The sequence below is a fragment of the Mirounga leonina genome, unplaced genomic scaffold (genome assembly GCF_011800145.1).
Source record: "Mirounga leonina isolate KUSES-001 unplaced genomic scaffold, KU_Mleo_1.0 Mir_178, whole genome shotgun sequence".
NCBI classification, from domain to species: Eukaryota; Metazoa; Chordata; class Mammalia; order Carnivora; family Phocidae; genus Mirounga; species Mirounga leonina.
Window position 1 is genome coordinate 25675277 of NW_023270464.1, and position 25899 is coordinate 25701175.

The window sequence follows — 25899 nt, forward strand, 5'->3', positions numbered from 1 at the left end:
GAGCCCAGAAATAGACCAATTGAATATAGTCACCTGATCTTTGACGAAGAAACAAAAGCAACACAATGGAGCAAAGATAGTCTCTTCAACATATGGTGCTGGAACACCATTTGGAACACATTTACATGCCAAAAAAAAAAAAAAAGAATTTAGACACAGATTTGCATCATTCATAAAAGTTAACTCAAAATGGATCATAGGCATAAATGTAAAACATAAAACTATAAAAGTCTAGAAGATAACATGGGAGAAAACACAGATGGCCTTGAGTGTGGCAATGACAATGACTTTTTAGATACACCACGAAAGACACTTCATTAAAATTAAAAGCTTCTGCTCTGCAAAAGACAGTGTCAAGAGAATGAGAAGACAAACCTCAGACTGGGAGAAAATATTTGCAAAAGACATATCTGATGAAGGAATATACAAAGATCTATTAAAGTTTAATGATAAGAAAATGGACAGCCTAATTAAAAAATGGATCAAAGCCCTTACAGGCACTGCACCAAAGACGATATAGAGATGGCAAATGATCATATGGAAAGACATTGCACATCATATGTTGTCAGAGAAATGCAAATTAAACAACAATGAGTTACCACTGCATTTCTATTAGAGGTAAAAAATCTGGAACCCTGACCACACCACATGCTGGTGAGGAGGTAGAATAGCAGGAGCTCTCATTCGTTGCTGGTGGGAGTGCAAAATGGTACAGCCACCTTGGAAGATAGTTTAGCAGTATGTTTAACATTCTTACCACACTAGCCAGCAGTTGCACTCCTTGGTATTTACCCAAGGGAGTCCAAAGCTTATAGCCACACAAAAACCTGCACATGGATGTCTACAGCAGCTTCATTCATAGTTGCCAAGTCTTGGAAGCAACTAAGATGCCCTTAATAGGTGAATGGATAAATAAGCCGTGGTCCATCCAGACAATGGAATATGATTTATCACTAAAAAGAAATGGCTATTAATCCGTGGAAAGACATGGAGGAACCTTAAATGCATCCCTAAGTGAAAGAAGCCAATCTGAAAGGGCTGTATACTGTGATTCCAACCATATGACATTTTGGAAAAGATAAAACTCTGGAGACTGTGGTTGCCAGGTGTTAGGGTGGGGAAGGGCTGAAAAGGCAAGGCACAGAGGATTTTTATGGCAGTGAAAATACTCCATATTATATCATAATGATGGATACATGTTGTTATACATTTGTTCAAACCTACTGGATGTTCAACACCAAGAATTAACGGTAATGTAATCTGTGGACTTTGGGTGATCATGATGTGTCATTGTAGATTCATCAATTGTAACAAAGGTACCACTCTGGTTGGGAATGTTGATAATGGGGGAAGCTATGCATGTGTGGGGGAAGGGAGCATATGGGAGCTCTCTGAACCTTCCCCTGTGAACCTAAACTGCTTTAAAAAATAGTCTTCTCACCAACTGTGCATGAAGCTTCCTTTTTCTTCACATTCTCGCCAACACTTGTTATTTCTTGTGTTTTGATTTTAGCCATTCTGATAGGTGTAAAGTGATATCTCATTATGATTTTAATTTGCATTTCCCTGATGATTAGTCATGCTGAGCATCTTTTCAATGTGTCAGCCATCTCTTTGTCTTCTCTGGAAAAATGTCTATTCAGGTCCTGTGCCCATTTTTAATTGGATTATTTCTTTTTTTGGTATTGAGTTGTATAAGTTCTTTATATATTTTGGAATAAACCTCTTACTGGATATATCATTTGCAAATATCTTCTAATATTAAGTAGATCCCCGTTTTGTTTTGTTGATGGTTTTGTTTGCTCTGCAAAAGCTTTTTTTGTTGTTGCAGTCCCAGTAGTTTAATTTTGCTTTTATTTCCCTTGCCAGAGGAGACATATCTAGAAAAATGTTTCTATGGCTGATGTGAGAATGCAAATTGGTGCAGCCACTGTGGAAAACAGTATGGAGGTTCATCAAAAAATTAAAAATAGAATTACCATGTGATCTAGTAATTCCATACTGGGTATTTACCCAAAGAAAATGGAAACACAAATTTGAAAAGAAATATGCACCCTTTGTTGTAGCATTATTTACAATAGCCAAGATATGGAAACAACCTAAATGTCCCATCTATAGATAAATGGATATAGAAGATGTGATATATGTACACAATGGACTGTTACTCAGCCATAAAAAAGAATGAAATCTTGCCATTTGCAACAACATGGATGGAGCAAGAGGTTATAATGCTAAGTGAAATAAGGCAATCAGAGAAAGACAAATACTATAAGATTTCATTCATATATGGAATATAAGAAACAAAACAGACAAAGAAAAAAGAGACCCCCCCCCCAAAAAAAAAACCAAACCCTAGACTCTTAAATACAGAGAACAAACTGATGGTTGCTGGAGGTGAGGAGCGTGAAGGGAGGGGTGAAATATGTAAAGGGGATCAAGAGTACACTCCTCGTGATGAGCACTGAGTAATGTATATTCAATTTTTTTTTTTATTCTTATGTTAATCCCCATACATTACATCATTAGTTTTAGATGTAGTGTTCCATGATTCATTGTTTGTGCATAACACCCTGTGCTCCATGCAGAATGTGCCCTCCTCAGGCTAACCCATCCTCCCACCCCCCTCCCCTCTAGAACCCTCAGTTTGTTTTTCAGAGTTCATCGTCTCTCATGGTTCATCTACCCCTCCGATTTCCCCCGCTTCATTCTTCCCCTCCTGCTACCTTCTTCTTCTTTTTTTTTTTTTCTTAACATATATTGCATTATTTGTTTCAGAAGTACAGATCTGAGATTCAACGGTCTTGCACAATTCACAGCGCTTACCAGAGCACATACCCTCCCCAGTGTCTAACACCCAGTCACCCCATCCCTCCCACCCCACCCCCCACTCCAGCAACCCTCAGTTTGTTTTCTGAGATTAAGAATTCCTCATATCAGTGAGGTCATATGATACATGTCTTTCTCTGTTTGACTTATTTCGCTCAGCATAATACCCTCCAGTTCCATCCACGTCGTTGCAAATGGCAAGATCTCATTTATTTTGATGGCTGCATAATATTCCATTGTGTATATATACCACATCTTCTTTATCCATTCATCTGTCGATGGACATCTTGGCTCTTTCCACTGAGTAATGTATAAAATTGTTGAATCACTATATTGTATATCTGAAACTAATCTAACACTCTATGTTAATTGGATTAAAAAAACCCCACAACATTAACAAGTCTTAATAAAAAAGTATAGGTGAACCTAGAAGAAATTAAAGGGAATCCACAGAACCAAAAAAACAAAGAGGTAACTGAATGCCAGACCAAGAAGTGCATACCTGATTCTGTGCCTGTCTGGGGAATGGAGAGGGAATCTCTTGGTGTCCAGAACGCGGCCTGTTGAGTTTTAATTCCTTCATAATCACAAGAGATCAAGTCTTGAGTGTCTGTGAGGCACAGCATAGGAACTCCAACCATAATATAAAGGCAGGATCTTTGAAGTCCATATGTTTCCTAAACAGATGGACTAGGACCAAAAAAACCCCACAAAAAACAAGAAAACCACATACCAGCATAGAAAATTTTAAATTCTTGGTCTCAACACTGAATTAAAAAAAATTTCCACTTGGGAACAATGGACCTGTTCCAAGAGTTTGAGATACATGTATATTGATTTACATATATTGTACATATTGAGTTGAATGTATATGTCCCATATGATTGTGGAAGCTTTGAGATGAGAAATGAATATCAAAAGTGGTCTTGTAACCCTTGATAGCTCTGAGGCTACTGGCAGTAATACAAGATGTGGAGGGACAGACCACCAAGGCAGGCTCTATGGGATTCCTATTCCTATCAGTAGATCCTTTATTTAAGATTAGCTTGCAATCCTAAGATACATAATACAAAAGGGAATATTTGCCATGAGTAAGCACCATCAGGCACAGCATTGATGACATAAGAGAGAAAAATTACAGTTATCTACATTGATACATTTTTTTTCATAATTGAAAAGAAAAATTTAGCAAACTAGAAATAGAGGTGTACTCTTAATGTATAGTAAATATCATCCTTCATAGTAAAATATCATGCATTTTCTCTGATATTAGGTATGAAATAAGAATGCCTGCTGTCATTGTTTAAATTTGTTATTGTTTTTGAGGCCCTAGTCAGTATAATCAGGCAAGAAAAAGAAATACAAAGTATAAGAATTAGAAAGGAAAAAATAAAGTTCTCAGGATTCAGAGACTACCTGATTATCTAAGATATAATCTAAGAATATCTACACATAAAAAAATAGGACTAATAAGAGTCCTAGTACTGTAAACAAGATTAATGCACAGACAACAACTGTATTCTTATATGGTAGCAAGAACTGAGAAAGCAAAATTTCATAAAGATGCCATTTACACTACTAACAAAATATGAGGTACCTTGTAAAATATTCAGTAACTGTACAAGACCTTTATGAAAGATTTAAAATCTCACCTAAGTAAATGGTGAGATATAATATGAACATAAATAGGAAGTCACAACATCATAAAAATACATTTCCCACCAAATTAATCTTTAAGTGTAATTCCAATTCTAAGAATCATATGGAAATGCAAAGGTAATGAAAACAATTTTTCAAACAACAAAATGGGTAACTTGCCCAGACACTGAAATTTAAGAAATTTAACTACCATAGTAGCATCGGGACAAATAAGAGACCAATGTAGCAAAATGGAGATCCAAGAAACAAAAACATGCATATATGAGCATTTGAAATATATTAGAGGTGGCACTAAAATTTTTTAGAGAAAGGGTGGATCTTCAGTATGTGGGGCTCAGGTATGATTATTGATATCCAAAGGGAAAATATTAGAAAATGTCAATACACATAAAGAATACATTCTAGGTGCATTAAAGTCTACTTATGAAAAGCAAAGCTTGAAAACATTTAGAAGAAAATACCAGAGAATGTCTTTATGATCTCTGGGTAGTGAATTATTCCTTAACTAAGATACAAAGAGTTTAAGGAAAATATTGATAAATTCAAGTCCACTACACAATTTTAGAGATACAAGATTTAAAGGAAAATATTGATAAATTCAAGTCCACTACACAAACAATTTTATATCATGAAAATATACTATAAAACAAAGGAAAAGCTTAGAGTGGGAGACTTTTGACAATGAATATAGACAATAAGGGATTAATATCTGAAATATTTAAGTAACTTCTACATACCAGTAAAACAAAAGCAAAAACAACAACAACAAAAAACAAAAGCAAAAACAAACTTGTAGAAAAATGAAGAAGGAATACGGACAGGAAATTCACAGAAGGGAAACCTGCATAATCAAAAACAAATGGCAATATTAACCTCATTCACAAAAAGACATGAAAGAATACAAAGTGAGATATTTTATATTCTTCAGATTGGGAAAAACTTAAAATGTTTTAAAATGCCAAATATTGACCTAGATGTGTGAAAATAAGAACCTTCCTGCACTATGAATGGGGGTGAAAATTGGTACTCTCACTTTTAGAGAGCAATTTGTCAATATCTAGTCATAGTGAAGCTGTAAGTGCCCACAGCAGAACAGTCCCTCCCAGGTATATATCCCAGAGAAATGCATGCAGATATGCCTAAGGGGATTGTGTAAGATTGTTTATTGCAGAATCTTCATAAACTTTAGGAAAATTGGCCAATAAAAAAGAAAAAGAATTGGGGCACCTGGGTGGCTCAGTCGTTAAGCATCTGCCATGAGCCTTCGGCTCAGGTCATGATCCTAGGGTCCTGGGATCGAGCCACTCGTGGGGCTCCCTGCTCAATGGGGAGTCTGCTTCTCCCTCTCCCACTCCCCCTGCTTGTGATCCCTCTCTCACTGTCTCTCTCTGCCAAATAAATAAAATCTTAAAAAAAAAGAATTGATAAATACATGGTGGTATATTTATACATTGGGTTCCTATGGAATCATAAAAATGAATTCGAGTTGGGTCTATCAACATGGATGTTCTCAAAAACATAGTGTTGATACAAATTAAAAAAATCAAGCTGTGAATGTCATGCACCCTATGATACCATTTACTTAGTTGCCTCTGCAGAGGGAGGCAAGGGAATAGGATTGAGGGGGTTTGGCAGGGGACTTGCACCATATTTGTAATGATACATTTCTTAAAAATAATTCCAAAGAAAACTTTAAGAAACGATGAGGCTTTCTAGTGGGTATATGTAGTTTGTGTCATTCTTTTTTTGTGGACTTAAAACATTTCATAATAAAATACTTGTAAGAACACAAAAACAATTCAGTTATACATATTGCTACTCTATTTCAAGTGTTCATCCCCGAAGTAGTACTTGCTTAATTTTTTTTTTTTCAGTTTTTTAGGACTTCAGTGTTTTTTTAGTCTACTTATGCACAAATCTTAACCTGTCTTCTAAAATTTGCTCTTAGGCCTGAGAATCTCCAAATTTGTTTACTCCCTGAGCTCATCTAATTTGAACAAATATATCAGGCTAGAAAAGATCCTAATCAAGTATTAAAAAAATTAAATGAGAGAATAGTATGTCTTATGGTCTTTCTAGTCAGATAAATGTATGGTGATATATGTCCTGTCTCCGGTTTGGTTCCTGGCATGGGGCCAGGCCTATGGCACCCCCATCACTCTGTGTCTCTGATGAGAAACAGGGACAGTAACATCATGTCTCTGCATAAAAATTGAATTAGATTAATTCGAAAGAAGGACAGCAGCTGCGTTAATGGTTCAGCTCATCCCTGCTCCCCACCTTTTGTGCAGCCTCAAACTTTAATCATTCCTGACCCCCTCCCACATTAAGAACTTTACTGTCATTTTGAAAGTACCCTGAGATTCTTAAGAAGGAAACCTACTTCCCTTGGAAAGCTTATCAAGTCTCTTTATCCTAGGAGAGCCTTAGAGACTTGTTAAATCTTCGTAAATATGGAGCTCTGTGGTCCATTTTTCTTGGAGAAGGAAGATGGAGGTGGTTACATATAAAATCAAACAAAGCACCATCCCAAAGCTTTTGAAAGCATTTCAGTGCCTTCTCTTTTTATCAAGGTGCTTATTTAAATGAATGATTTAGGGAAGGGGATGAATGCAGCTATTTTGCTCATTTATTTCTTTGCAGATAATGTTATTTCAGGATTTGATTATATTTAAATTCACAGTCAGTGCTTTTGCACTGCAGAGCATAACCCAGCCAGAATGTCTCTCTTGCAGGAATTTGTAACTCGATATACTAGTCAACTGCCAACCATGGGAAACAGGTTTAAGTTAACTACTATTTAAAAAATTAATGTATTTTTATTCTTCAAAACACATGCTTCTCAGTCTTTAAGGCACTAGTATTTGGGTCAATATATCATCAAATGAATGTAATAAATTATACTGCTGTGAACTCCAGGGAAATTTTATTAATGTTTTTAATGTATCCTCATGTGGAATCAACATATGTTTTTTATATATTCATAAATTTATAGCTTCAAAAATCTCCAATTTCAGGGCGTTATGAATGTTGTAATGGATAGAAAATACATAATTGTGAAATGATGTTCTTGAATTTTCATACACTCCTGATAACCATTAGCTCTTGCATATAATAATTAGAATGAAATTAAAAACTTGGAAGTAATATTTCTGCAGCTCAGTTGCTTCGGGCCAAAGGAATTATTTCCAGAATAAGCTGGCAGGTTCCTGCTTGGGGAATTAGGACTCCAGTGTCCTTAACTTTAAAATAACTTGAATTTCATTTTATGCCTGTTTCATAAAGTGGTCATTCATTTTCATACTAAATTGTAACCAAGGCATACCACATCAATAGAGACCAGTCCGTGAGTTTACCGTGTGTTAGGTTGAAGTGAAGTAGAACGTTAAAAATGTTGGCTAGATGGTTGGGTTTAAAAAAAAAAAAAATCTTACTACTGATTTGTTAGGGGAATTGAGAGATAGTTTCCCCGCATCTTTATATTCACATCCTGGTACTTAGTAGGTTCACCATAAGAAGTTGCTGGAGAAGGAATGAGTCCAGAATGGTACTTTCTATTCTGAGAGTTCATGAAGTAAAATGCTCTCGTTCCCTATCACTTTGCTGCACTTGTAGTGGGATTGGTCGTGGACATATCCTCGTGTCGTAGGTTTAGATTTTCAGGCTCATCAGTTAAGACACAAGCTTGTGCTTCCTGGATGCTAGGCTTGCGATCAGGGCACAGCAGATGGCAGTCGGGTGTAGACTGTGACTCTGTGGTCTATACCAGCAGACCTGAGACACAGCCATAAACTGTTTTCAAGGATACGTTCTTTCCTTTTAGTTTTAAATTTCTTTTTACAAAAGTAGATTTTCTTTTCTTTTCTTTTTTTTAAGATTTTATTTATTTATTTGAGAGAGAGAGACAGATAGTGACAGAGACAGCAAGAGAGAACACAAGCAGGGAGGAGAGGGAGAAGCAGACTCTCCACTGAGCAGGCAGCCCGATGTGGGGCTCGATCCCAGGACCCTGGATCATGACCTGAGCCGAAGGCAGACGCTTAACGACTGAGCCACCCAGGCACCCCACCTTTTTTTTTTTTTTAACATTTTATTTATTTGGGGGAGAGAGAGAGAGAAGGGCACAAGTTGGGGGGGGCAGAGGGAAAGGGAGAAGCAGACTCCCTGCTGAGCAGGGAGCCCGATACAGGACTCGATCCCAGGACCCTGGATCATGACCTGAGCTGAAAAGGCAGACGCTTACCTGACTGAACCACCCAGGCGCCCCTACAAAAGTAGTTTTGCTTTTCATGCAAACAGCTAAAGTTACACAGTTGGTAACAGTGCATCTGAAATAATTTTTTTCTGAAGTTCCAGAACACTTTTAAAGAAAATGTCTTTCTTTGTAGGTTTCTACATTTTGTTAGTTAGTTTGTTTGTTTTGTGTATCAGTATTTCAATTCAAATACTGTCTTAACATGTGTCTTTGCAATTTGCCTGCTCTCTGGACAGTAGAATTAAAAGCCTTTTAGGATTCCAAGTCAGTGTGGTACAAAAGCTTTTGGTTATCACTTCCCTAACCTATTAGCTGCTTTCCTCAGTTGGGGCCTTTCCAAAATAAACAGAGTACTTTAAATTACCCCTTTCACTTTTTCTGTAATTTATTTTCTTCTTCTTTTTTTTTCCCCTCAAATAAAAGCACAATGAAATAAGTTGTGTAAGTACATGACCTTGTCTACTGGCATAACTGTCTCCTAGGAGAACAGCATCACTAACCCTCGACCAAGAGAGAGACTTCTCCACCCTAATACCGTTTGCCCCGCCAGCCTCGCAGTTTGGTGCTTCTTGAATGTTTCAAGTTTGTTGTAGCCTCATCGAAAGTTTAATAAATTTCAGGGTCATGTACCTATGACAAGACACAAGAAGAGGAAATAGGCAGTGTTACAAAATGCTAAGACTGGGTCAACCTATTACTACGATAGCATCTGGGAAGATGTTCTAATCCCCAAGTCATGACAATTGTATTAAACAGGGGCCACTGATTGGATACCTTGTCTGCCTTTAAGTTCAGAAATTTAACTATCATTTAGATGATGCTTTCCAAGCATTATCTGTAATGCGTTTTTTTTTTTTTTTTTTCACTCCCAAAGTTCTTCCTCCCATATGCCTGTCTCCTTAATCCCATTAGGGGTATATGCTACAACTGGAACAGACAGGAAGGTATGGTATGAGATGAAAGTGGAGAAGTCTGAGTTTGAGAACGACTGCAAAGAAAGAAAAAGTGGAAAGCAGGATCAAAAAGTGTCAGACATGATAAAATACAAAATAATCACTCCGTTAAAAGAAAATTGGTCATGTGGAGGATGGGTCTGTCAAAACTCATAAAATTGTACACCCCCAAGAGAGTGAATTTTACTGTATGTAAATTTAAAAAGCATGGGGAAAAAGGCAGCATAAATAACCATAAAATGTCATGTTTGTACAGCAGTGTGGATATACTTAATTCTGGATTGTGTATCTAAAAATGGTTAAGATGGTGAATTTATGTTATGTGTATTTTACCACAATTAAAATTTAAATTCAGACCTACAAAAAATGTAATGTCTGTATAATGGACTATTATATAGTTATTAAAACAATTTCTCCAAAGAATTAGTAATAAAATGTTATATTAGATTAAAACTAGTACGAAGTTGAATTAGTAGTATGCTTTCACATCTGTAAGTCATGCAGAAATGCTGGATCATTAAATGCCAAAATATTGAGAGCGAAGGTCTTGGTGATGGGATTTTGAAAGATTGATTAGTCTCCTTGGCATATTATTAGTCTTCACGTACTCTTTTTGTAATCAGTAAAAATGGAATCATCAGCAAATACGTGCAGTGAATTGCATATTACTGAAATAGATTATCAATTATTTCATAGAGGCTCCTATTTAAACCATACCAGCCAAAAATCAGATCCACTCAGATTCACTTTTCTTTTTTTAGAGAGGGAGGAGGGAGGGGCAGAGGGAGAGTAAAAGAGAAAATCTCAAGCAGACTCCCGGCTGAGCAGTGAGCCCAGCACAGGGCTCCATCTCAGGACCCTGCGATCATGACCTGAGCCAAAATCAAGAGTCGGATGCTTAACCGACTGAGCCACCCAGGTGCCCTCACTCAGATTCACTTCTTAAAAATTTCTTTTCTTGCAGTGCCTGGGTGGCTCAGTCGGTTAAGTGTCTGCCTTCGGCTCAGGTCATGATCCCAGGTCCTGGGATCAAGGTCCACATCAGGCTCCCTGCTCAGCGGGGAGCCTGCATCCCCCTCTTCCTCTGTCCCTTACCCCCTGCTTGTGATCTCTCTCTCTCTCAAATAAATAAAATCTTTAAAAAAATTTTTTTTAAATTAAATTTCTAGGGCGCCTGGGTGGCTCAGTTGGTTAAGTGACTGCCTTCGGCTCAGGTCATGATCCTGGAGTCCCTGGATCGAGTCCCACATCAGGCTCCCTGCTCGGCGGGGAGTCTGCTTCTCCCTCTGACCCTCCCCCCTTTCATGTGCTCTCTCTCTCTCATTCTGTCTCAAATAAATAAATAAATAAAATCTTTAAAAAAAAATGAAATTTCTATTCTTCTAGGACAAAATATTTTAAAACATTGAAATAGTATCAACTGACTTTCAATGCAAGATGTTGAGTTAAGCCTGTGTTTAGCTTTCTTGGCTGCAAATCTGCCATTGAGCTGACCAGGAAAACCAAAGGTAAGAATGTGTGATTGAAAAGTTGGGAAAGGTACCATGAGCAGACCAGCTAACTTTAAGGAGTAAATATAATATAAACTATGAAGCAGCAAGCACTGATTGAGGAAAGTACCTGGCAGATGGAATCTCAAGCATCCAAAGGAAGAATCTGCCTAGAGAATGAGTGGCAGGATTCTAGACCCAGTGGCTGGAGGGGAGGATAGTGTTCGTTGGCGGTCGTTCCTGGAGGATTCTCAAGCCTATAGATGACTTCAGACCCTATAGCACCAGCCTCCCAAGAAGGTCACCTGGACACTATTTTGTAGCTTCCGTTCAATAAGGCCAATAGCTGGAATAAATTGTAGAATGTTGCCTCAAGTAAATGTCTAACAGAGACCATCGTATCGATTACAGAAGGAGGTCATGGAGAGCCCAGCCAACTTAGGTTCCTTCAGTGAGTGAGGGACATGGTGCATGAATGCGTCTACCCGTAGTTTCCTATACTTTTTCACAGAAAAAACCCACAAGTATGCACACACGTTATACATTAATTTCAGTGGTTATATGGCTCCCAGGGTAAAAACTGCACGTAAGTAATGTCATTACATTAATTCAACTAAAGAATTCACTCTCCATTTAAAGTGACACTTTCATGAGATTTTTGCCCTCCTGATTTTTGAATGTTATTTCTTAGAATTTAAACTTTGAATCTCTGAGGTAACGTGGACTAATAAAAGTTTTATCAGTATCACCTTGTATTGACCTGCCTCTCTTCCTCCCTGCCTCTCTCCCTCCCTTCCTTCCTTCCTTCCTTCTCTCTCTCTCTCCTCCCTCCCTCATTTCCCCTTCCTTCCTTCCTTCTCTCTCTCTCTCCTCCCTCCCTCATTTCCTTTCTTTCTTTCTTTGTTCCTTCTTCCTTCCTTCCTCCTTTCCTCCCTTCCTCCCTTCCTCCCTCTCTCTCTTCCTCTCTCCCTCCTTCCCTCCCTCCTTCCTTCCTTTCTTCTTTCCTTTGTGCTGCTTGTCAGTTCTATGAAATCATTTCTTTTTCCCTCTTTTTTCCTCTAGGAATTGTGAAGGGCAGAATATTCGATACAAGACATGCAGCAATCATGTAAGTTTTGTAATAAAAATCTATAATCCAATAATGTTCATGTGTTAAGTTGGAAGACTGTGTGTACTGTAAAGCTGATGGGCCCTTGGTACCCTTTGGGGAAAATTTAACCATTTTTTTAATTGACAACAGATTTTGTGTATCTCATACCTTCCTTGTGTACTACCTTTTTAGGCCATTTCACATTTATAAACTGATTTGGTAAATATTTAATAATTTCTGAATTCATAGAAACAATACCTGATACCTGTAAGTGCCTTCAAAGTTCAAAGAGCTTTATGCACAGTATGTCACCGGAACCCCACCCTGTCTCTGAGATATAGGCAGACGAGGTGTGGTTATTTCTCTTTTGCAAATGAGGGGCCCTGGGGTAAAATTAGTTTCCACCGGTCACAAAGGAAGAGCACAGACTTGAACTGGTCTACTGCCGTTTTTCCTGCCCCAAACCGCCTGTCCTGCCCACTGCAAGATGGGTTTAAGAGTGCTCTGTTGGTGATTCAAGGAAATCGTCCGTAGGGACAGGTTTATAAACCTCTCTCTTGTTCTACAACAGTGAGCACTAAAAAAATTCAAACCTTTTGCTTTACAGCTCTGAAAATGCAAAATAAATATCAGAAGGAATCCGTCCTATTTTCCACTTAAAACATGTCCCTTGTTCGTGATACAGACCCAAATCAAAATGACGCGAATAAAAAGGAAATTATTAGAATCTGGACATCAAAGTGAGATTTAGATTTTTTTTAATCCATTTCTTCTCCCTTGGTTGTAATTAATTTATTTCAAAAGTTTCACTCACTCGGGCTCTGTCCCTCTTGTTCTGGGCCAGTATAAGACAGAAGTCCTGTCTGAGGGTCTTTATTCTGCAGACCCAGACTCGTCCTGGGAGGGCAGCCCTGCCACGCCTGGGCAGCAGTGAGTGGGTAGCGTGAGCCAGACCTTCTGACCACAGGGCTCAGCCGTGTTTTCAGTCTGTTTTTATCAGTGATGAAGCAGCAGTGTTTATCTTTCTATCTCACCTGGTTTCAAACTCAAGTGGGAAATGTGGGTGCCTATTTGTTGGGCATTCAAACTCCAATATCACTCAGCCCTGGGGCAGACAGATTGGTGTCCACCATGTCCTTGGAGGAATTTGGGACCACAAAGCAAATAGATTTCGCGTGTTCTCTGACCGGCTGGAGGGCCGAGGACTTGGGGGACACTTGTGCGTGATGCTTAATTAAATGAGCTGAGGTCTGGGTCGGGGCGCAGGAGGCAGAGAGATTGATTTGAGCACAGATCAGACATTTAGTTACAAACACAGTCTGGCTTTGTTTTCCCATGCAAGCACGTGAATGCATTAGTAACCTGAGGGTTTTATCTAGGAGACAGTTTAATCTATTACATTTTGCCTGGGTGCATATTTTTGTTTTGTTGTTGTTGTTTGTTTTTAGGGTTTTTTTTTTCCTTTTTATAACGTGCTGCTTTAACAAATGACCACAAATTCCTTGCAGCCATTCAACAATAAATTCCACAACAGTATCCTAGTCAGCAGTACTCTGAGACTATCTAGGGGAATTCTTTTAAATTTTAAATGCCCAGATCAAGGTGTTGCCATTTGAGATTTCACTTGGGTTTCTGTGTGTGTGTGTGTGTGTGTGTGAGAGAGAGAGAGAGAGAGAGAGAGAGAGATTCTGCTCTCGCTAATTCCAAAAAGGTACCTTTCTTCAACACAAGTATTAAGAGGGTCTAGGAGTGTTGGGTCATACAGTGTAGACATACAGTGTAATCTACTAAAATCAGTGCATACTAGGTGCAATGGTTAGGACTTGGGTGCGCTTGAGTGAAGATCCCAGGCCCCTGAGGCTCCGTGGGTCTTGGGAAGACCTGTTGTCTCTATGTGAAGGCCCCTCTGTGAGGATCCTGCAGAAACCTTTACCACCTCTAGGCTGGTGAGGAATAGAGGTTTAGAAGGTGGTGACCAGTGGGGAGGACCACAAAGTGAAAGTTGCCCTTTCTCGTTCTCAGAGTTGGGGTCCTTAGAGAGATTTCATAAGAATGCGGCATTAATCGCTGTGCTTGCCATTGCAAACTCAGAGTTTTAAACAAAATTTCTTTCAGGGAAATAAGGGGGGTCGTGGCAAGTCTTTCTGAGCTGTAGCACTCAGGAAACCCCTCCACCTCCGTGTGCCAGGCCCTGCTGCTGTGCATCCCCAAGCCCTCCCGCAGATCGGAGTGGATCTGTGCAGCAGGGCTGGTGGTCTTCCCAGCAGAGATGACACAGTGTGTTCCTGGGAATATACCATAGAAACACACCCAGGATGTCAGGCATCCTGAGTGGATGTAACCACATGAACTTAGGGTACAAAGATAGTCACGTCTCTTCTTGAGTTGCTTCCTACTTTATTAATTGGGGTTTAGAATCACCCTTTTGAGATCTCCCCCTCCCTGCTACCCAGGGTGGTGCAGAGGGCAGGAGGGGGCAACCTACCTCCACTGGGGAGAGACGTGAGGTCCCATCAGTGCATCCCTGCTGTTGCTTCTCATGGCCATTCAGTGTCCCCGTGGGAGACAGGCCATGCCCCCTGAACAGTCAGCGGTTTCACTTTTCCCTGGAAATGGGGCCCATCACCCACTCTTCTGAAGGAAGCTGCCTTTGGTGATTCCAAGATGCGGCACTCTTATGAGGGAGATTTACCTTGTGATTCAGAGATGCCTACACCTATATTTCTGGGGGCATGGGAGCCCATCCGATGGGGCCGCAAGATCCCCTTCCCCCCTGAGGGACCTCACCGTCTTGGTGATCAGGGAAGTCTGCTCCGTGGAGGAATGGAGGTCACTGCTGCGGGACCCCAGAGACCTACCGTTCCCTCCCATTCCAGAGGTCACTCCTACTTCTTTCTATTCCTCCACGTGATTATCTGAAGGCTCAGGCTCTCGGCCTCAAAACCACAGAGCTTGTCATCTGTATGTGCCAGCTTTTGAATTCTTAACCAAACTTAATAATAATAATAATAATAATAGTAATAATAATAACAACAACAACAACAGATCACACGTATCCACTACTTCCTGAATGCTAAACATTGTTCCAAGTGCCTATCCATGAATAAACTGATTTAATCCTCATAATATCTCTACAAAGTAGATACTGTTTTTATTTCCACTTTTTAAAAAACATTTATTTATTTGAAAGAGAGAGCAGGGGAGGGGCAGAGGAAGAGAGAGAGAGAAAATCTCAAACAGACTCTGTGCTGAACACAGAGCCCAACACGGGGCTCGATCCCGCAACCCTGAGATCATCACTTGAGCCAAAAATCAAGAGTCAGACGCTCAACTGACTGAGCCACCCAGACACCCCTTATTTCCACTCTTACACAGGAGGAAATGTAGGAAATGCGCCCAAGGGCACAAAGCTGAACTAGACCCCAGGCAGTTGGGCTCCAGGCTCTGGAGTGCAGGCTTCTACCCACTCTGCTACACCAGACTGCTTCTTGGAAAGGAGCCTGAAAGGTCTGGAGCTTTGTTAGATGATTGATTATGGTACAAATAGTAGTCTCAAACGTGGCTGCTCCCCCCAACCCACGAGCACATGACTCACGGGGGGAATTGCAGGGACATCCCCCTTTCGGATACCGTTATAGAATCGCCAACCCCAGGAGCTGTAGGACAGACCTTCTGAATATTCACAGTTGGCAAGAGACAGAAGTCAGGGAGAGGAGAGGCAACGGAGGGGAAGTCACGGAAATGAAGTCCTCCATGGCCGTGGGCCTCCCACGCCAATGGCCCGAGGTCGGGGGAGAGGGTCCCCGAAACAGGGGAGGGTCGGGCTTTACGAGGACAGAGCTTGACCGCCCCATTTCTGATCTCTACCTCCCTCAGCAGAAGATACCTGAGAAGAATAGGCTCCAGGCACTCAAGGAAGGATCGAATGTCCTTTTGTTAGGAAGTGTGGGTGTGACGGGGATACACATTCAGAGGGTGGAGAGGAAGAAATCCCACTCCTGGTGTGCAGGAATGGGAGGTGCGGCCAGGCAATGAGGACCACACTGCCCTCCCTGCGAAATCAGGCTTTGCTTCCGCAGCTCTCCCTGGGGTCATTCTGTTGGGGAAAATGGGGCTTTGGGCTGGAGCAGCCCCTAATCCCTGGTACCTGCCATCTTCAGAGATAACCCTCCAGTCAGCGCTCAGCAAAGACCCTGACGGTCAGGGCGGGGCCCCTGAGGCCTCAGTGAAGAATTTTCCTTATCAGGCATCTCCCAGAGCAATTGGAGACTTTCCAAGGGAAGCCATGCATGTCAGCAAGGAGTTCTACTACTTGAATTCACTGACTTACTCATTTTTTAATACCAGGGTTTATGGGATCAAAGGAAGTGCTGGAAGAGAGCAAAGGGAAAATACCTTTAAAAACAAGTATATCATGATTTGGTCAGAGTGTTTTTGCAGCATGAACACATTTTTATGTGAGCACAGAGGGAGCAGTGGTTAATTCTGCACGGTGGGGTCCCTGTTGGCTTTCCAGAAGAGACAACATTTGATGTGACCCTTGAAAGACTCTTCATGCCACGGGTCCTATGGATGGCTAGTTTCTGGCAGTTTCCTCTTAGAGGTGTTCTTTACTTTCCACTGTCACTGCTCCTACCCCAATCCATGCTGCCGTCACAGAGGTCCTCCTAAAGTGCCACGCTTTCAGTCCCCTTTGTGGATCCTCATTGCTTTTAATTCCCCTGACTTGCATCAACTCACAAACTTTCACCTTTGCTGGCCATGCCTGGTCCCGGTCCCTCATCGCTACTGACTTCATTTCTGCTGTGTCTCTGTTGTTTGTGTTCTTTCCTACAGTTGTCCTAAACACAGCAGGCCATCCCTTAAATCTCATCTGAAACGTCACTTTTCCATGATGCACCATTTGCTAACTGCCTTCTTATAATGGCCACTCACAGTAACTTGTTTTCATGCTAGAAATTTTGGCATTGGTTATATTAGAGCATCCCAAAATTTAATGCATAGTACAACTTGGATATGAAGATAAAATAAAAATTTAAAATTTGCTTACAATAGAAATCACATTTCTCCTAAGTCTCTACTCACTGGTTATCTGGGAAAAATGACCTAAATATATAACCCATGTAAAAACTTGGTTTAGTCCTATTATATAAATCATCCCTTAGCTAATGGTCTCTCTTATGCACAAAAATGCTCTGTTTTTTAGGTGATCTCCCTGTTTGGGCATTTCTCCCTAAGTTGTCCATGAGAATGGTTTGCATATCCTCATGGCTTGAGGAAGGAAACGAGATCGCTGTCTTTGGCATGGTCCTTGAATGGGTACTAGTTGTATCCTCCTTCCCTCCTTCTCCCTCTTCTCCTAATCTCTGTCCTCCTCCTCCTTCTCCTTTCCTATGCTTTCCAGACTGGCTGCCCCCTCCTAAGTCCAGTCTTCCTGATCTAGGATCTATTCTTTCCATATTAACTCCACTTAATTTTTTTTTAGATTTTTATTTATTTACTTTAGAGACAGAGAGAATGCAGGAGGGGGTGGTACCGAGAGAGTGAGAGAGAATTCTAAGCAGACTCCCCGCTGAGCATGGAGCCCAATGCTGGGCTTGATCCCAGGACCCTGGCCTCATGACCTAAGCTTAAATCAAGAGTCAGATGCTTAACTGACTGAGCCACCCAGGCACCCTGCCACTTAATCAATTTTTAATTTAACACTTGGACAACAATTTTATTTCCTTCATCCAAAGCCTTACTTGTGAATCTATAAATACAGACAGTAACCCACTGTGTCAGTGTATTTCATGCAGTAGGTGCTGCATCTCCAATAAGATAGCAGGCTCTTGACATGAAAGCGGTGGATTATATTCTTCTTTTATGTTCTCCACAGCAGGTAACCTAGGCGAAGCCCATAAAGTGTATTTAACTAATGTGTTGTCTTAACTGATATGAAGAAATGCTTCTCAGGGAAAGGGAAGCAGAAAAATGTTTGGTATTCAAGCTTCCTAAATGTCAACTAAACTATTTAAGACACAAGAATCCCTAGATTGTCTTGAGCCAGCGCAGGGGACCCAGCAGAAGCCGACTAGACAGGCTTAGTGTTGACACTGGAAGGATGCCAAGTAAATGAAAGTGCTTAATGTAAGCCCTCCATGTCTTGCAAGATTACTAGAAAGCGGTATCATATAATGGAACACTTGTTACTTTGGGAATCAGTCTTGGCTCTGTCATAGTCTAGCTGGGTGTCTTTGGGCTAGTGACTGAAAACTTTGAGGATCACAGTTTCCTCTGTTTGTAAAATGAGGGTAATGATAGTTCTGACCCACCTACCTCAAAGGGAATGTCTGTATGATCCCTTGTAAACAGGAAAGCATTGTCCAGATACAAGGGTGTCTTCATCGGGATCATCATTTCCCAGGAACAGAAGCCTACTCAAAATAGCTCAAGAAAAATGGATTCACTGGATGGATGTGTGGATATTTAATGGAATTTGGGCATCAGCATACCTTAAGGGCCTGGACCCAGGAATCAGAAAGTGAGAAGCCCAAGTTATGTAATCTTATTGAAATACATGGTTTGTCATCGTTCCTTCTTTCGTGTCTAATTCATTCTTCTTTGTTGTGAGAACTGGCTTGCTTTGCTTCAACAGGCTTCTCATGAAAGAGATGGTTAGCTCAGTCTCAGACTGATGAGAGTCCTCAGCTCTTCTATTGCAATTCCAAATTCCTGGGAAAGACTGTCCTGGTGTGGACCAGGCGTGTGCTTCTGACCAAGGAGGCCAGGTCCTGTGTCCAAACCTGGCCACCTTTTCAGCAAGGACTCAGTGTAGGCTGGCATCCTCGGCTGTCTGTTAATTAAACCTTGTTAATTCTGTGAAACTTCTTTGGTTTCTGGAGTTTAAGGCAGTCAGTGGTCAGACAGCAAGAAATTTCAGTCCCTAGAGCATGCTGGCCACATCAGTGAGCCTAATGTCAGGGAAGTTGTTTTCACTCTGCTCTCTTACACCCTTGGCTTGGGGTTCAAAGAGTCAGATACAGAGAAAACTAGCCGTGGTTAAGGGAAGAAGGTGCCATACAATTTTATCAACTGATGATCTTCCCTGGGGCCGGACGGAAAACAGTCCTCATTTCAATAGAGAAAGGTCAACCAGTTTCAGTCTTTAGTTCAACTCTCTTCCATAGGTGTGACCTGGGTTAAGGTTTGATCTTTCTGAAACAAGAAAAATGTGGATGCAGTTAAAGATTTTGGAAGAATTCACCACAAACTAGTACAACTAATCCCAGGGGAATGTTTATTTCTTACATTTTATGTCTTCCCTACCTACTTCCAAAAAGGATTTGAGGCAGATTATAAAGGCCAGAAGCATAAACGCAGCAAGATACAAAAGTTAAGTAGTAAAAAGGGGAGAAATGAAAGAAATTATATTTTAAGATTCTGGCTGATAATTTATTAATAATTATTTGTAGAAAAAATAATGTTAGGTTTTTACCTTGCACCACACATCAAAATAAATTCCCGATGTAATGAAGTATTAAATAGGGGCGCCTGGGTGGCTCAGTCGTTGGGCGTCTTCCTTCGGCTCGGGTCATGATCCCAGGGTCCTGGGATCAAGCCCTGCATCGGGCTCCTGCTTGTCGGGAGGCCTGCTTCTCTCTCTCCCACTCCCCCTGCTTGTGTTCCCTCTCTCGCTGTGTCTCTCTCTGTCAAATAAATAAATAAAAATCTTTAAAAAAACAACAACAAAGTGTTAAATATAATTGCTAAACTATAAAGGAGATAGAAAAATACATTTCAGTATTTATCTGTTCTTAGGCAGGGTAGAAAAAGCATTTCTAAACTTATTAATGAGGGAAGAAGCCTTAAAAGGAAATATTAATAGAGCTGATTACCTGGAAATATAAATCTTCTTGACTTTGCAAAGCAACCAAACCAAAATCAAATGGGGAAAATATTTCCAGTGCAGATGGCAAAGAATTGATAACTTCATTAGGAAGGCTGATAGTCTTACCTGTTAAAAATAGTAAAAAGGCAAACATTCCAATAGATAAATGAAGGACAGAAAACAAGAAATTTTTGAAGAGTTAATACAAAAAGCAAATATATGTGAAAGCGATCAAACCTATGAAAGGAAATGTAAATTAAAATAATGAAATTCTATTTAACATGATAGAAAAATGTTAAGCTGAGAAGAGAGATTGAGAAAAAGGGAACTTAGGGAGCCTGGTGATAATAAGGAGGGAAATTCCTGGAGGGGAATTTGGCAATATTTTGAAAAGCTCATGAAACACACCCTTTTTCTCAGAAAGTTTATTGCCAGAAATTCGTTTTTGGGAAATCATCAAGGATTTGTGTAAAGATTTAGGTATAAGAATCTTTGTCTTTTATTCTTTTTTTTTTTTAATAGAAACTATTTCCCAAAGGTTTTATAAGGACCATTGATTACTTTTGTAATAAGAAAAAAATACAAAATAATTTATTGCCTTTCTGTATCTGTTTTCTTTCATTGGGAAGTTTGTATAGAATTAATTAATTCCCATCAATTAGGAAGTTTTTACCCAACTCTGAAGAATAAAGTAACCTTTTGTCAGCCAGCATCTGGCTTTGGAAATATCAGATGGGAGGGATTAGTAATTAAGTAAAAAGATTTCTGAGTCATCAACACTTGCACACTTTTTACTATTATTATGAGAACTCCCTAGAGCATTTACTTAGAATTTCCTTGCTGTTGTTGTAGACGGAATTTGAAAGAGCTCCATTTTGTCCCTCCACATCCTCCAGTGGGTTGAAGGCAGGCACTTGGTTCCAGGAAAAAGCAGTGGTTGGGGGCCCAAACCAGGGAAGGAGGGCACATGAATTAACAGTCACAAAAACAGAAAGAAACAAACACAGGTTCTCACAAAGCATGGCAAATTTGGGGCAAAAGTGGGGGCAAGTAATCCTTCCCATTGAAATGGTTCTTGAAGGCATGGACGACAATTAATATCCCCTATAAAGAGCTGGAGTCCCCTAGAAGAATTAAAAGCAAGATGGTTAAAAGAGAGCATTTAAATAAAGTGGAGATAAAGTGACTCCAAGGTGAGAGGCCGGTGGTGGGGTCTGGTCTCGTGAGACTCTTGTAAACTTGTTCAGCCTTTGGGTGGCTGATCTCCCCGAGTGACGCGCGTGTGGCCCTTCTCCTCTGCTCGCAGGACTGCCCTCCGGACGCGGAGGACTTCAGAGCCCAGCAGTGCTCTGCCTACAATGATGTCCAGTATCAGGGGCGTTATTATGAATGGCTTCCCCGGTATAACGATCCTGCGGCCCCCTGTGCGCTCAAGTGTCATGCACGGGGACAGAACCTGGTAGTGGAGTTGGCACCCAAGGTCCTGGATGGAACTCGCTGCAGCACAGATTCCCTGGACATGTGCATCAGTGGAATTTGTCAGGTAAGCCACACCTGCTTCCCATACCCCCGGGTCCAGCACGTGCCACGCCCACTCTCCATACTGAGACTCTCTTCTTTATGCAGATGAAATATTGCCTTTGAAACTTGTCATGTAAAAAAATATGGTAGAGAGTATCACTCACCTTCAAATTATGTTTTACTTATTTAAAATAGTGTAAACTTTGTCCAGGTAGACTCAAAAGATTGCAGTAGAGGACATCTTATTCCTCTAGGTCAGTGGTGCTCCAACTTGAAAGGGCATCAGATTCACCTGAAGGACTTGTTAAAACACAGGGGGCTGGGCCCCCACCCCCGGAGTTTCTGATCCAGTAGACCTGGGCTGGAGCCTGATAATTTACATTTCTAACAAGTTCATGGGAGATGCTGATGCTGCTGGTCCAGGGCCCCATTTAGAGAACCACAACTTTGGAAGGGTAACGTCAATAGGTTCTTTGAGCCTTTTAACAACTAACTGTTTTATTAAAATTTATTGTTTTGGGTCTTTGGGAGCAGTGACTTACTTACTAAAAAATTAGCATGAGTGCGTTCCAGCAGATTTTTCAGAGTGGAGTTTGCAAAGCTGTGGTGCATGGGACTGAGACATAGAACCCCACGCCCTCCCCCAGCTTGCAGTGGGTATGAGGATTCAGGGCACTGGGACAGGTGGCTGAGATAGTATGGGGATGGCAGGGAAATGATGAGATTCCACCCCCATTCCCTTAATCTCTAGAAAAATATTTTAAGAGAATTATGTCTAGTATTCCATACCTTATTATGCTCTTATAACAAAAACAGTATGAATAAGAGCAACACCCCAACCACCTACCAAGTGTCGGGCATTACCAGCCATCTCAGATGTCACACGGTCCAAGACAAACCATGATCTTGCTCTTCAAAGTAGCTTCTCCTTCCTGCATCTGCTTATCTAGAAAATGGCCTCCGGTTGCTCACTGCAAAATTCTGGGGTCCTTCTTGATTCTCCTCTTTCTTTTTTTTTTTTTTTTTTTAAAGATTTTATTTACTTACTCATGAGAGACAGAGAGAGAGAGAGAGAGGCAGAGGGAGAAGCAGGCTCCCAAGGAGCAGGGAGCCCAATGTGGGACTCGATCCCAGGACCCTGAGATCATGACCTGAGCCGAAGGCAGACGCTTAACCATCTGAGCCACCCAGGCGCCCTTGATTCTCCTCTTTCAACACACACATCTAATCCATTGTCATTCTGTATTCAAAAGTCTTTTTTTTTTTTTTTTTTTTTAATCAACCATTCTTTTCTGTCTGCATGACTTCTTTTTTGGTCTAAGCCTTCATCAACTCTGACCTAAACTGCATGGCTAGCCTCCTCTCCTGATCTCTCAGCTTCCACCATTGTTCCCCTCAGGTCCATTTTCCACACAGCAACCGAAGTGATTGCTTTAAAACCTAATCCCTCGATGACTTATCATTGCATTGATGGTGAAATCCACCATCCTTTTTTGCCTTTCCAGGCTCTTCCTGGACCCCCACCCTTTTAAAAAATAGACTTAATTTTCTAGATTCATGGAAAAATTGAGTAGAAGGTACAGAGAATTCCAATCTATCCCCTACCCCTTCATATGTGTAAACTTGTCCACTATTAAAATCCTGCACCAGAGTGGTACATTTGTTTTGATCAATGAACCTACATTGACACATCATTATCACCCAAAGTCTGTGTTTACTCTTGGTGATACACATCAAACATTTTGACAAATGTTTGTTGGCTGTTTCTACCAGTAGATATCTTACAAAGTAGTTTCACTGCCATGAAAGTCCTCTCTGTTCTGCCTATTCGTCGTCGCCTCCCCTGCTAAGCCCTGGCAAGCACCGATCTTTTTATTGTCTCCATAGTTTTACCTTTTTCAGGATGTCATATAGTTGAAATCATAGAGTATGTATGATTTTCAGATTAACTTCTTTCACCTCGTAGTATGCATTTAAGTATCCTCCATGTCTTTTCAGAACCTGGTAGCTCATTTCTTTTTATTACTAATATTCCATTGTCTGGATGTACCACATTTTACTTATCCTTTAAAAAGGGGATTCTTGTAGACAATGGATAATTGGATTTTGTTTTTTGATCCACTCTGACAATCTTTGTCTTTTAATTGGTACATTTAGGTCAGTGATGTTTAAAGTGATTATTTACCATATTTGTTACTGTTTTCTATTTGTTACCCTTGTTCTATATTCCTATTTTTTGTTCACTCTTCTGGTTTTTGCAGTTTTGACCAACGAGCATTTTATATGATTGCATTTTCTTTCCTTATTTAATACATCAGTTATACTTTTTGTTTTTGCCTTTTTTAGTAGTTGCCCTACAGATTGCAGTATACATTTATAACTAGTCCAAATTTACCTTCAAATAACACTAAACTGCTTTGTGGGTATAGTGAATATACAAGCAGCAAAGTAATAGTAACACCAAAATCCTGATTTCTCCCTATAACCCTTGTGTCATTGCTATCATCCATTTCACTTATGCATAAGCATATGTAAGCATATATCTACACAAATATACATATATAAGCATACACAATCGAATACATTGTTCTACTATCATTTTGATAAACTATAATCCTTTAGGTCTATTAAGAATAAGAAAAATTAATGTTTTTATTTTATTTTCCTTTATTCATTTTCCAGTGCACTTCCTTTCTTTATATAGATCGACATTTTTGACCCATGTCATTTTCCTACTCTGAAAAACTAGGTCCACTAGCAAAAAACTTCCCTCAATTTTAGTTTGCCTGAGGAAGTCTTGATTTCTCTTTCACTTTTGAAGGATAATTTCATAGGGTACAGAATTCTGGGCTGGTGCTTTTTTTTCTCTCAGCACTTTAAATATTTTACTCCACTGTCTTCTTGCTTGCATGTTTCCTAAGGAGAAGTCAGATGTAATTCTTGTCTTTGCTCCTCTGTAGGTAAGGTATTTTATTCCTCTGGCTTCTTTCCAGATTTTTTTTATCTTTGATTTTTTGCAATTTGAATATGATATGCCTACAAGGCATTTACCTTTCTTGGTGTTCTTTGAGCCTCCTGGCCCTATGGACTTGTGTCTGGTATTAATTGGGGGGAAATTCTCAGTCATTATTGCTTGAAATACTTCTCTTCCTTTCTCTCTTTCTTCTTCTTCTGGTATTCCCACTACACTCAGGCCACACCTTTTGTAGTTGTCCCACAGTTCTTGGATGTTCTGTTTTTTGTTTTGTTTTGTTTTTCGTCCAGTGTTATTTTCTTTTTGATTTTTTATGTGGGAAGCTTCTGTTGACCTCTCCTCAGAGACTGCACTCTTCCCCCTTTTGTGCTGTTTTTCCAATTCTGCAAAGTGCCAGAAAGCTCTTACACACACTGTCCCCACTGCCTTCTACCTAATGCTCTTAGCTACTCTTACTATCTTCATGATATCAGCTTAATATCACTTCCTTAAGAGGTCTTCTGGGATTACTCTACCTAAATTAGTCTTCCTGGTTATATTATACTACCTTTTAATTGCACCGATAGTATTTCATAGTTACATATTTATTTGTGTGATAATTTGATTATGGCATTCTCCCACACTGGAATGTAAATTCTTTAAGGACAGGAATCACACATATTGCTCACTGCCATACCCCCAAATGCCTACCATGTCTGTCTGGCCCCATAGAGGGTCGTCAGTAAAAACTGATTGAACAAATGAGTCTTATCCGCTTGCAAATGCAGAGGTTATTCACATATTTTGGTCCCTCTTTTATTTCTCTCTCAGCCTCCAGTCCTGCATTTATTGCTCAGTTTGATGTCCATTCTGGGAGATTCCACAAATTTTTCCAATTCAGCATGCTCCTTCCTCTGCCTCAAATAAATTAGTATTGTTCTTCCCAGATCCATGAGTTATTCCAACTGCTATTCCTATTCATTTCTATTTATGGCACCAGAATTCTCAATGTTACCTTCCTGAATTCATACTGTCATCAATGTACTTGCTCACATATGCTCTGTATCCTGCTACCTCCATCATATCACTCATATTTTACTATTTTTCCCCTTTCACTTTCACCTTTTTACTCCAAGACTAGACTAGCCAATCTCCCTTCGTGGCCTAGCCAATCTCTCTTCCTTTCTCTCCTGCTCTTGAACCATCTTATTTGATACTTGCTATTGACTAGTCTTCCCAAAGGTCAAGGCTTAGTACTTCATTCTTCCATTTCATTTGTTGC

At 40.2% G+C, this 25899-nt stretch overlaps 1 protein-coding gene across 5 annotated transcripts in view; it reads left to right on the forward strand.

Annotated features, from left to right (window-relative positions):
- The window catches only part of ADAMTSL3 (ADAMTS like 3), a 374681-nt gene that overhangs the window by 146905 nt on the left and 201877 nt on the right, over positions 1-25899 (forward strand). For all 5 annotated transcript variants that reach the window (XM_035024252.1, XM_035024249.1, XM_035024250.1 and 2 more), the window contains 2 exons: positions 12246-12291; positions 21450-21686. In XM_035024252.1, coding sequence (XP_034880143.1) covers positions 12246-12291; positions 21450-21686 — 283 coding nt within the window. The remainder of the gene's footprint in view (positions 1-12245; positions 12292-21449; positions 21687-25899) is intronic.